The sequence below is a fragment of the Conger conger genome, chromosome 8, assembly GCF_963514075.1.
Source record: "Conger conger chromosome 8, fConCon1.1, whole genome shotgun sequence".
NCBI classification, from domain to species: domain Eukaryota; kingdom Metazoa; phylum Chordata; class Actinopteri; order Anguilliformes; family Congridae; genus Conger; species Conger conger.
This window is the reverse complement of record NC_083767.1, coordinates 42,934,744-42,948,057: the sequence shown is the minus strand read 5'-3', so window position 1 is coordinate 42,948,057 and position 13,314 is coordinate 42,934,744. Positions and strand designations below refer to the sequence as shown.

Below are 13,314 nucleotides of genomic sequence, written 5' to 3'. Positions count from 1 at the left end.
TACTGCACTACATCCTCATATCGTCTGACCGAACTATTTAAGAATGTGAAACAACATGATGAATCTATTTTACAGCAATGCAGCATAGCTCTGACTTAAAAATGCATTTAAATCAGTAGTGCTACATGATGCTCACTTCAAAATGCTCTGTTTTGCTGTGCTAAATAGAGCAGAAGGCAACCATGTTTAAACAGGTGTCATACAGCTGCGTATTCTCAGCTGTGACAAATAAGAATTACGGTTGTCCAATGTGGAAAAAACAGTACGATGAAATAAAGTATATTTAAAATACACTATTTTATAATTTCGTATAAGGTACCTGGAGTGTATGCTCAAGTATGCTACTTTCCCCCAAGGGATATATTTAAGTAACCTTATGCTCAAGTCAATCAAAATTTCGATTGAAAGTTTATGAAAAAAGGAGCTCGTTTGGAATGACTCTATTTCGTCAAGTATTCATTCGTTTTATTCGAACATTTAGCGCCAGTAGTTTTTAATCCAATGTTACAAAAGCTACCATAACGTAACCTACTAGTCGACCTGAGAAATTCTAATAGCGGTTTAACCATAATTACCTTCCTGACGAGGGGTGGGCTCCCTGGCGGTTTGTGATTGGAGGTTCAGTCCCTGCGTCCGGAGGTCTTCGCGCGCAGGTTGAATGTATCAGAACTTTGGATAGCGTGCGCAAAACATTACCGATAAGCCTGCCGTGTGAATGCGCCATGCCTCGCTATACTGTCCACGTCAGGGATGAGTGGCTGACAGTGCCATGTAGAGACCCGTCCTACACCATACAGTGGCTGGGTTTGGAGGCCCTCAAGCGGTACACCAAAAACAAACCAGACAACGGGGGCATCAAATCCGTTAAAGACACCAGCTTCGCTGCGCGGAGATGTCAAGGACAAGGGCTACTGGACGCCGATGACACAATCGAGGATGTATTGGAGGACAATGATTTTGTCGAACTGGGTAATAAACGTAAACTTACCTCATAGTCAGGTGGAGTCTAGGGTGACCAAATCCAAACTGTTTTTGTTTCGTCCACATTTAAAGTTACTCTTGTCTATTGTAATGGTTAGTATAGAATCAATTCAGGTTTAGATCCACTGCAATGTGTATTAGGTTTGCCGTCGACCATTTAAAGTAATTCAATATTCTATGGTAGGTTACTGTGCACATTGAGCAATAGTTCAGAACTGGTTGGATGAGGTTAAACCAACAAGGTCTTATTTCTTAAATAATGTGTAACGAATTTTCAAATTGAAGAGGCTTACTTGTTTGCTTAAGGGCAACTTAAAATAATTTTGACTTTATGGAACTCAGTTATAATGTACTTTGGTGTCGAGTGTTCACATGCATGGTGAATGTAAGAGGCAACATAGGGGATAATGGGCAAATAAGCAGTGACACTGTGTCATTGTGTATATCACATAATTGTTTTACATTATCATCACTGACTATTTCATGGCATAACAAAAATGAATTAGTGTCATGGGCATGTATGTTGATGTGGTAAGACACGATGGTAGACATACATGTTCTCCATCTGTCTGAGTCTTCCTCCAGTTTTGTACCCAAAATGGCAAGTGTTGTTTTTTGCTCTTGTTTCTTATCTGTTTTTTGTTTCCTTTGGTGGTGGGTTTAAGTGATTTTGTTATTTGTTATTGCTGAGTGTAAAGGATGAACACAATGAAATGAAATTGTTAATAATAACAATATAATCAATTCATTCTTTCAATAAACAAATGTAGTGCATAGGGCACTGTTATATGCGTTTCATGAAATATTTGCTTTGTTTTCTTTCAGTCATTGATGGAGACACCATGTCACCTGACTTCATACCATCCCAACCTGGAATATCACATCTGTATCCTGCTGTAGTGGTGTTTCATAGCAGTGAAATTTGTCAGTCATACATGATAATGGTTGTATTATAACACTCGATTAACCAGAAACTTAACAACTTATGTAACAAAAAATATTACATAAGTTGCATCCAAGAATTAAATGTATCATGAATTTGATTTGTGCATCCCAATAGTCAGATGTCAAATTATTTTGGAAGATATTACACAGATTTTTTACAGAGCTACATTCTCTGTAAAAACTTTCAGACCGTAAGTGTGCTTCAGCATCAGATTATTCCTTTACAATGGCTTACAGCACAACGACATATAGAGAACCAGAGAGTGTGGGTATATTCATTCATTTGTAACCTCCACAATCGTATTATATTATGTATATAATAATAATTATATATAATGCTATACATATCATAGTACAGACAAGAAAATGTGAGCCAATATGTGATGTCAATATTGTTATGTCAATGTCAATATCAATTCTAGTATATATTATTGGATGGCAACAGTCTCACATCGACAGACCTGGTCAATCTGGGAAAAGGACTCTACAAAATTAGGGTGATTATCAACAGTGTCTTTAAAAAAATTTGTATAATTATTATTTATTCTTCTCTGTAATTCAGAGTAAACTGCATGTCTTGAATTGCTCTTTCAGCTCACACAAGAGGCACAGAGTAAAGTGATGCAATCCAGAGAGCTGCTGGACACGATTGTCAAAGAAAACAGAGGTTTGCTGACCTTGATCAGATTGTCTTTAACCTTAATATTAACCAAGAATTCCCTTAAACGTTAAACAACAAAGATCAGGTTTCAAAACGGCTGACAATGTTTTTTTGTTTTTTTTGTCCTCTCCCTGTAGTCGTGTATGGAATCACTACTGGGTTTGGGAAGTTTGCCAGAACTGTCATCCCAGTCAGCAAGCTCAAGTACGCTACCCTGTGATTTGACTGTTTCTTTGGCGTCCGTTACACCCCCGACACCCTGGCCTCTTGCTCTTTTTAGTGTACTTTAATTTGTTGTTCACTTTAATTTCTCTCTGTGTAGGGAGCTACAGGAGAACCTGCTGCGATCACACTCAGCAGGTCAGTCAAACTCCCTCTGGGCCTCATAAAGAAACTGTAGATAACTCCTTACCCAAATAACCTCTCCGTATATCTCATGTTATTTAAAATGCTTATTTTACATGCCAGATGTTGCAGGGATCCTCAAATCCAAATTTGGCCCTGGTTTCCTTTTCTCCCTGGTAACTAACTGAACAAATAGTGCTACTGATTGGCCAGACTGGCTTCACAACTAACTCCCAGGTAAAAGGAGGGTGGAAAGGGAGAAGTTTTCGACCCTCATGGACTGTAGAATGTGGGAGGTAGGGGTAAATTGAACTACAGGGGAGTTCAACTTACCTGGAGAAATTGAGAGATTGTAGTTCCTTTTAGCTCCATTTGTGTGCTCTTCACTCTTTACCGCTGGGACCAGGTGTGGGCAGCCCGCTGAGCCCAGAGAGAACCAGGATGCTTCTGGCTCTGAGGATCAACGTTCTGGCCAAAGGATACAGCGGCATCTCCTTGGAAACCCTCCATGCGATGATCGAGGCTTTCAATGGTAACCCTGAGACTGAGACTCTGGAATTTACCGAAAATGACAGTGTAGATGGTGTAAACTGTGTGACGTGAGTCCTGTCCTGTCTCAACAGCTTCCTGTCTGTCCTTCGTCCCTGAAAAGGGGACGGTTGGTGCCAGCGGAGACCTCGCCCCCCTGTCCCACCTGGCCCTGGGACTCATGGGAGAGGGAAAGATGTGGTCGCCAAAGAGTGGTTGGGCCGACGCCAAATATGTGAGCTTCTTGTTGTCAACTCCAAGCTATTCCCTACTCCTCCTGATTTAATCATCGGTCAATTCCAAAACTTAAGGCAGTTTGATCTGGCAATGGTGTAGTGTGTTACACAATATCCCTATTTACCATTTTGTCATTAAAATAATTGCCAGTGACCAAAAGTGCAGTTACTCTAGTTTGCAGTGACTTTTGTATTTTATTTGTGAATTGAGCATGATGCATTTTTAATCTTTGACCTTTGACTTCTGCTCTCATATTTCTCAGGTGCTAGAGGCTCATGGGCTGAAGCCTATATCACTGAGGCCTAAGGAGGTATTGCATTCCATCTTTCTCCCATCTCCATGGGTTATATGTACAATATTGCTTTAGATTAGTATTGTCTCCATACTGACCCTGGTTGTGTGTGATTTTCAAGGTGATGGGTTTTGAAGGTAACTTGGACCCTGGGTTATGGTTAATTCCACTTCAATTCAGTCAGTTGAGGAATTGAATTTGAATGAATTGAATGAGAAATGTATGTAGATCTATTTTTACAGTTTATAAGGTAAATTTAAATCCATTTTCTGAATTGGATGAATTCAAACGGAACTGGCACCAACCCTGTTTGAACCTTAATGACTTTTATGTCAACTACAAAAATTTGTCACGTCATTACCAGTGAAGACCCAACTAGCAGTGACCTCACTGATTGACTAGCGTGTACTTTTTGTGTGTTTTGTTCCTCCTCGACCCTCCAGGGCCTGGCTCTGATAAACGGGACTCAGATGATCACGTCTCTGGGTGCAGAGGCTGTGGAGAGAGCCCTGGCCATCGCCAGACAGGCTGACATCGTCGCTGCTCTCACCCTGGAGGTGCTGAAGGGGACGACCAAGGCCTTCGACAGTGGTGAGAGAGGCGTCCAGGAGACTGCTATTAATATTTGATTGATCTGAGTGTGTATAACTGTAATTAGGGCTGGGATCAGCAACTTGCGGCCCTTGAGGCCCACCCTCCCTATACCCGAGAGTCAGGTGTGAAGATAGTTTGGCCAATCAGTAGCACTAATTACCCAGGAGCAAAGAAAACCAGGGCTGGATTCGAGGGCCAGAGTTGATGATCCCAGAATTAGAGAAACCTCTATAACCAGGCTCTTCAATTCTGGCTCTGAAATCCAAATTCAGCTCTGGTATCCCTTCCTCCCAGATATTTAACTGAACAATTAGTGCTACTGATGAGCAGATGTACTTCACACCTGGACTTCACATCTGAAGCCCATCTATCAGTTCCTCGTTATTAGTTGTTCTGAATATGTATAGCAGATGTGGAAATCCATCTCAGGGTCAGATCTATTCATGACATTTCTGAACACACTCTGTGCCATTCATAAAGCCCAAGGCTAATAATGATTCCAGTTCTGGAGAACGACCTCTTAAGTCCTGTTACCATGTAGAAGGACACCCCTTCACTAAGCTCAGTATGTTTTTTTGTAAGGGAGACATGGAGTTGATGGTTCATCTGAGGTTAAACAGGCCGTCAGATCCATCCAGCATAACCTCTCAAAGAGACACGATTAGCTCAGAAAAGGTCCAGGTCCTTAGTACTGCTCTAATAATCTTGCTCTAACTCTAGGGGAACCTGGAGCTTAAGACTAGATAATCCTGTTCCTACCAACTGCGCTTTAAAACAAACCTTTGAGTACCACGAAAGCTTATAAAAGACTGAGCAACTCCTGTAACCTCATTTTGCTCCTTTCAGAGATCCACATGCTGCGTCCGCACCCAGGCCAGGCGGAAGTAGCGTTGCGCTTTCGCTCACTGCTGGACTCGGACCACCACCCGTCCGAAATCGCAGGTGAACAAACCAACGGACGGTAAAATGGAAGCCAGTGTATATATAACTATTCTGAATTAGTACAGTGTACAGTGGGGGTTTTCAGGACCAGGCTTGATATGGTGCTAGATTATATCCTAGTTTGTAAGTAAATGGTGAGCACTAGGTACCCTTGAGTGGTAGGATAATTGCTGGGCTGAATGGCCTGTTCATGTTATCATGTTATGTTATGAACTGTTGACCACAATGTTCTTCTCACAACCTCTCGTTTCGCAGAGAGCCACAGGTTTTGCGACAGGGTCCAAGACGCGTACACCATGCGCTGCTGTCCTCAGGTAAGGGAGGTATTTCTCTGCATTTACATGGAAGCAAAGCTGATCCCTGCTGTAAAATCCAGCTTCATCAGCTTGAGAATTGAGCTGGTCAAGCTGGTCATAAGCTGGTCTAGCTGGGTAAGATCTGGCCAACCAGCATGGCCAAGCTAGTCATGAAGCTGGTATAGTGGGGTATGAGCTTGTCAGTCAGCTAGTGCTGGTGACTTGTCTGAGCTGGCAGCTGGTCAACCAAGTTTAAAAACCTAGCTTGAGCTGTTTTTCCTCAAGTCAGCAATCACCAATCTTTTCCTTTTCAACACAGGTACATGGCGTGGTTATTGACACAATAAACTTTGTGAAGAATATCATCAACACAGAAATTAACAGTGCCACGGACAACCCTGTATCCTTTCCTCTTCCACAAGAACATTTGTGCAAGTGTAGACATGGTGGTACACTTAAAAACCCTGCAGCACCTTTTTTGATATTTTGTAGAGTCATGGTAGTCGATCATACTTTTACAATTTGATGTAACTGAAAAACACCTGAAGGCAGCCATTTTGAATTTGGGATTTGAACTCCATAACAAGAGGTTGTTGCACATGCCCTTCATGATTCTACTCTATTCTGACCTGTTCCAATGAATTATCCCCGCAGTATAAGAATACAAACTTTAACAGATCTGTCAGATGGTTTTCTCAGAGCGAGGAGAAACCATTTCTGGAGGGAATTTCCATGGGGAATATCCAGCTAAAGTAAGTGTTAAAAACTGTAAGGTTAACTGGATTAAATAGCGGTGCCTTGGCTCTTTTTGTGGGGAGAAAACAGATTTAGAGAAAGGCTTTGATGTTCTTCCTAAATGTGTTATCCTCTCAACAGGCCCTGGACTACCTGGCCATCGGGGTGCATGAGCTGGCCTCCATCAGTGAGAGGAGGATCGAGCGTCTCTGTAACCCATCTCTGAGTGAATTGCCTGCCTTCCTGGTCAATGAAGGGGGTCTGAACTCAGGGTTCATGATCGCACACTGTACTGCTGCGGCTCTAGGTCAGTCAGAATCACTGCATGTTTGTGTGTGTGTGTGCATGTGTGTGTGTGTGCATGTGTGTGCATGTGTGTGTGTGTGTGTGTGTGTGTGTATGTGTGTGTGTGTCAGTGTGTGTGTGTGTGTGTGTGTGTGCATGTGTGTATGCATGTGGATGTGTGTGTGTATGCATGTGTATGTGTGTCTGTGTGTCTGTGTCTGTGTGTATGCATGTGTGTGTATGTGTGTGTTTGTGTGTGTGTCTGTCTGTGTGTGCATGTGTGTATGCATGTGTGTGTGTGTGTGTGTGTGTATGTGTGTGTGTGTGTGTGTATGTGTGTGTGTATGTCTGTGTGTGCATGTGTGTATGCATGTGTATGTGTGTGTGTGTGTATGTTTGGTGCAAGTGTATTTGTGTGTCAGTATACATGCATCTTTTAATGTACTACGCTCCCTTCTTCCCCCTCAGTGTCGGAGAATAAAGTGCTGTGCCACCCCTCTTCTGTGGACTCCTTGTCCACCAGCGCTGCCACTGAGGACCACGTGTCCATGGGAGGCTGGGCAGCCAGGAAGGCCCTGAGAGTGGTGGAGCATGTGGAGCAAGGTATACGTCTTGCTGCTGGCTGTAAGCCTCTTTAAAATCAACCCGCCACAATCGTCTTGAGATACCAGTGAAAAGTGCTTTGAGTGGATAAGTTGGGAAAGGTCTGTATTGGGCTCTGTGGTATGGGGTTCATGGCTCTTGCTTTAGTTGTGACATCAGTGACTGTAACTGAGAGACAACATGGTGACATACAGTTAACCTGATCTTATGGGGGGTAGAGTGCTTTTAACCAAGTTAGGTTTTTTGGAATGTTTTTAAAAAAAAAAATTCGAAATATTCTAAAAAAAGTGGTTTTTACATCAGCATTAGAATGTTCACCCAACAACATTCTAATCACATATTTGTGATCTTGCACCCTAATTTGGCCTGGATTTCTCTTGTTGCTGCCACATTATGAGTGATGGTAAGGTAGCTCTCCTCTTGTAACACTGTGTGAACTGTTGGGTGTAAAATATTCACTGCGTCACATGTGTGCATCTCAGGAGTGCAGTACAGCAGTGGTCCGGGTGTATAGGTATGGGTGGCATCATGGTAACTCAGAAGGCACAATTAAGAACAGAAACCTAGGCTTGTTATTTACCTACAACCCAGTCCTAGAGAGCTTAGGGTTGTCTACATCTACATGACCTCACACGCTGTTCCAGACATTGCCATATCACTGTGTAAAGGACATATCCTGGTATTAGTACAGAATTGACCTTTAACCCATTGGAGTATGTTTTTTTTTTTAATGCTTTTTCAAAATTGTCAGAGGTCGGTGTTCTAGAACACCAGTGTTTTCTATTTACCAGTAGGGATTGTTACAACAGCAATTGAATAGTAAGTTAAGGGCATTCTAATCACATATTTGTGATCTTACACCTTAAAGGGTGAACTATTTTCTATGTTGAGAATTCAGAAAATTCAGGTATCTTCTGGAAACCAAATAAATGTCCATCATGGGATAGGGGGACTTTCTATATTATTTATACTGCAAGTTACAGTATTTTTGCATTGTTAAGCCATAAGTAGGGGGTAATTTATGAATTGTTGTTTTTACTGGTGGTATTGTTATTATTCAAATTACTAATGTATTACTGTATTACAGTTCAATCAGTCAATAACCATTCAGAATTAACAGAGATTCCAGTGCTGTCCACTCATTTAATTGATGATGAAAAACACAGTAGACAGCTGGAATTCTTCAGAAAATCCAATCAATTAATGAACAATGTGTCTTGCAGCATAAATCTGCCGATTTTGGCATTGTATGAGTACACAATTTACAATTTGCACCAGACAGGCTATTAATGATGCTTTATTGATTAGATTACAGTTACAGTAGCAGCTTTGGAATGTTGTAATCACTGAACCGATCGGGAGTTATCAGGTTCGAATCATACACAATAAATAGCTTGGTACTACTGTCCAAGAAGCTGAAGTAGGAGTGAGCAAGTCTGTTTGAGATATGTACTAGATCATACCTGTATGGAAATCACATAATGTGCTGTAAATCAGCCTTAAACACGGTCATGTGCCAAGCTAAGGTTTTCATTTCACAGAGTCGTTAGTGATCTGTATAGACTCTGCTCTAAAAATGATCAACCTAAAAAAAAGAAAACAGGCTGAAACCAGACCATGTCTGAAACGCCCCCAGTTCTCTCTATCGAGCTGCTCGCCGCCTGCCAGGGTATCGAGTTCCTCCGCCCCCTCCGTACAACCACCCCATTGGAGAAAGTCTACGACCTTGTGCGCACCGTGGTGAAGTAAGTTAAACAAAAAATAGTGTGTTTACACTGCTGAAATAACAGATGGGCTGGCTAATGTTTGGCTAATGTTCCTCCGCAGGCCTTGGATTAAGGACCGTTTCATGTCCCCGGACATAGAGGCTGTCCACCGACTGCTCCTGGACCAGAAGGTAAAAATGACTTGGGCAGAGTTTCTTCCTGCTTCAAGGACCATATATCACTTTCAGATCCCCCCAGAACTAAATCTCACACAGTAAAATGTCCAGTGTTCATTTAACTTTAACAGAGAACATATGAGTCTAATAGGGATAAAATGTACTTCACTTAACACTGAACATTTTACCGTGCATTAGGCTGTCTTTGGAAAGCCAACAGGATTTTTTTTTTTCGTCACACAAATAGAATGAGATTCAAGTAATTTACAGTGCTCTCCATTCTGAAGGGTATATAAAAGCCTAAATGTGCCACGAAAAGTATTGTAGTACATAATCAAACAGGCACAGATACTTTGTGATGTGCTCCCAGTCACAGTGTCTAAGCAAGGTCTGGTCTGAAAGATGGGGATAGATGTGGTAAATTTATTTATATAGCGCCTTTACCCAAAGCACTGTACAATTGACCCATTCACTCACACACCAATGGCAATTGGCTGCCATGCCAGGCATCAGCCAGCTTGTCAGGAGCAATTGAGGGTTAGGTGTCTTAATCAAGGACACTTCGACACACCCAGGGTGGGATCGAACCGGCAACCCTCCGACTGCCAGACAACTGCTCTTACCTCCTGAACCAATGTGGATATGAAGTGTGTGTCTTTGTACTTGGTGTAAGAACAGGGGTGTCATTGTACAGTAGATGATGTACCATGTGTCCCCACCTGTCTTATTCAGGTGTGGCAGGTGGCTCACCCCTACATACAGAAGTACCATGTGGAACACATTCCTGAATCCCGCCCCGAATCCCCAACCGCCTTCTCGCTGGAGTCCCCGACATCGCCCAGGAAACGCATTCGCCTTGACGTGTGATGCAAAGATGTGACTTTTTCTTTCTCTCAAATTTTTAATTTTGAAGTTAAAACATTGAAATCTTCAGCAATACTTCCACCATGTGTCTGCAACGTCACAGCAATGTTGTGAAGATATCATGTACTCACTATAAGCAGGGGCAAACAAGCTAAGGGTTTGTGGCATAAAACTGAGTATAATTACTGTATAAGTTTTCACTATGGAAATGGAATATACTAGTATATCGCAAATTAAAAAAGAATAACTTTTTTGAAAATAAAATGGTAAATTCTACAATAAGGTTACATGAATTAGCATTAACTAATGTAGCTGTTAACATGAATTTATGATGTACAAATACAATAAGCATGACATTACCTTTTCATAAGTTGTATTTACTAACTAATGTATTAACTGTCGGATAAACTTATAATTGGTTTGCCATTGACAAATACATTAACAGTTCTTTTTTTCATTACAACATGAATTTGCATAGAATAGAACTAACATAGCATGAATTAATGATATACAAATACATTAACAGAACTGTACAGATGAGCTTCTCAGTTAATTAGCTAGCAGCTACTTTAGTTCATTACAATTCATGTAACATGATTGTAAAGTGTTGCCTATAAAATAGTACATTTCACAGCAGTGTATTGAAAAAAAAGATACCTGAAAGTGGTTATAATGTGCATATTTGCCCATATATTGTATTGCGAAGTGTTACACCTTGACCATATGTATCATTTCATTATACTCAGTGTATAATCAGTATATTCCATTTCTATAGGGGTCAGTTGTTCACTGGTGGCATGATTAAAGAGAACATAAACACATGCGTCACGCGGGAAGTATGCAGAGCAAGTGCAGCCAGGGATCTCTAATGTAGCCTCAATCAGATACATACAGGCACTTTTTCCATAATCAGCCAATCAGTACACACGCATTCCATAGTCAGCCAATCACATACTCACATGTTCCCGTAATCAGCCAATACGTACTCATGCATTTCATAATCAGCCAATCAAAGTCGTGCACACGCATTCGATAATCAGCCAATCACGTACACACGCATTCCATAATTGGCCAATCACGTACAGACAACATATTTTCTCATTCCCATCCAATCACAGGCATACATCACTAATGGAGTGCCCTCTTAATTCAACAGTCAGAAATCCCCTGTACCACTTCTGCATGCTTTGCTTGCTATGGCACTATTGCTGCTTGGAACTTTTGTTTGGGTCTGCTTCTAGGTACTAGAGAGGGGGGTGGGTTCTGGTATTCTGGAATTCTTCCGGTTTAGTAGTATTGTGCTCCATGTCTATCTATCTATCGATCTAGCCTGTTTCTATCAACAAATAAGGTCTGCTGTAGTACTGTACCTGAAGCAGATCCATTCAGTGCCAAACCTAAACAAAGTTTTACTTACATATTTATTAATCTAAATACGCAAGTTGTCCTGACTGAAATGACATATGCGGTTTCTACCTCAAAGCTTTTTACAATACAGATTTAACATTGGGTAAAGGCTCTTACCACCTGTAGAGGTTGGGCTCTCTAGGTAGAAATCTATGACTGGGAGTAAACAAAGGTGGGACATTATGGGTTTAATTTCATTCTGAACAAATCCAATCTTAAATCTATATGTGGGTTCATGTCGGGACTGCCAGTAGTGCACAAAATGGCCACTGGCTCATGGGGAAAAGCCACAGACGCTTCAGTGCATACGCTTCAGCTGCTGTGCTCTTTCCATAGGGTTGGGAGGCACACTTGGCAATCCCAGACTGGAGATAAATAAAATGAAATCATTACAAAATGAGCTTGTGATTGAAATAATGTCAACTGTTGTGTGAATATTTGTTTATTTTAGTCAAGTCTTATCCTTGAATTGAAATTGGTATCAAAATTGGTCTGCAGTCTTTCCTTCAAACTGCCCGTTCCTTCACAGTATGCATCAGGGATCTCAGGCTTAACGTAGGATTTCAGCACTATTCTATGTGATTGGCTACACATGCTTTTGTCCCAGGGCTAGGATTGCCATTTCAGATCAAAGCTCTATACTTTACACTAACATTAACATGAGCATTACTGAGCAAATAATCTTTCACCTTTCTTCTCTTATCAAAGTTAAGATATAACAGTACAGTATAGGACTCCATCTGTTCACACCAGTTTGATTAACATTCAATGCTGATTAATGATATGCACATGATCATCAGCCATTGTACAATACCGACACAACAAACTCCATATTATTGAGCCAAGGGATTGCAGCTGCATAAATAAGTTTAGTTTTAGCATGGGTCTGTTCTGAGTTACATGCATATCGAATGACATCTTGCGATGTGTTTAAACATTGTACAATAGAAGAACAATTGTTCCCTTTGAAAAAAGTGTCAAAGAAAACCCTGTCATTCAAAGCTGTGGATTGAACATGACCGATCAGTTCAAATACAGCTAAAACCAAAACTAATATTTTTCATCAGCCATTTAAACGAACTATGGATAAAACTATATACGTATTTACATATTGCCTACCAGTTGCATGGATGTGTTCAAGTTCAAATACAGCTGACCTACAGACATTTGTTGCCTATCCATTGAAAATAAATGAATACTCTCCCAGCCTGTGTATTTTGTGTTATTCCTTCGTCCCTGAGAACAAGAGGCAAATGGATATGATACTCATTAATCTATATATGCACAGCAAGATGAAGAAAAAATCTCAATAACTACATGCATTTATCTAGTTACTTTTGTTTTCTCTCACGTTTTGAACGCCCAGGTTTATTCATAGAAAAAGTAGCAAAGTCAGATTCTGCCCAGCAACCTCTCACACATGGTCCCCCATTGGTCGAGAAATAATCCAGCACTTGACCATCTGGGCAGTCACCCTGAATTTCAGCAGTATTCTTCCAGGTGTCCCTATAGGCACTCCCAAATTCAGCAACCATTTGCCAATAACCTCAGACACTGGCTAATTATACTATTTATGACTAATTATGAATTATTCACCAATGCAAAACAAATCAAAATGTGAGCAAAAAAACGTGGGTCTGGCCGGAACTTCTTCCTGGAGCATGTATTGCCTGGTAAAATATTAACTCAGCATTTGCATTGGCCATCAGCCCTGGCC

General features: G+C 41.1%; 1 protein-coding gene across 1 annotated transcript; it reads left to right on the top strand.

The window, feature by feature from the left end:
• Positions 1-669: 669 nt before the first annotated feature.
• hal (histidine ammonia-lyase) lies at positions 670-12,803 on the top strand. The gene is made up of 20 exons (XM_061253323.1): positions 670-969; positions 1,807-1,867; positions 2,164-2,191; positions 2,349-2,423; positions 2,521-2,593; positions 2,725-2,791; positions 2,910-2,947; positions 3,339-3,464; positions 3,556-3,695; positions 3,960-4,007; positions 4,433-4,580; positions 5,430-5,525; positions 5,781-5,839; positions 6,141-6,221; positions 6,508-6,573; positions 6,698-6,863; positions 7,310-7,444; positions 9,081-9,189; positions 9,272-9,341; positions 10,059-12,803. Exons 1-20 carry the CDS (start codon positions 723-725, stop codon positions 10,191-10,193), a joined length of 1,968 nt encoding a protein of 655 aa, XP_061109307.1. The 5' UTR covers positions 670-722; the 3' UTR covers positions 10,194-12,803.
• The last annotated feature ends 511 nt before the right edge of the window (positions 12,804-13,314 follow it).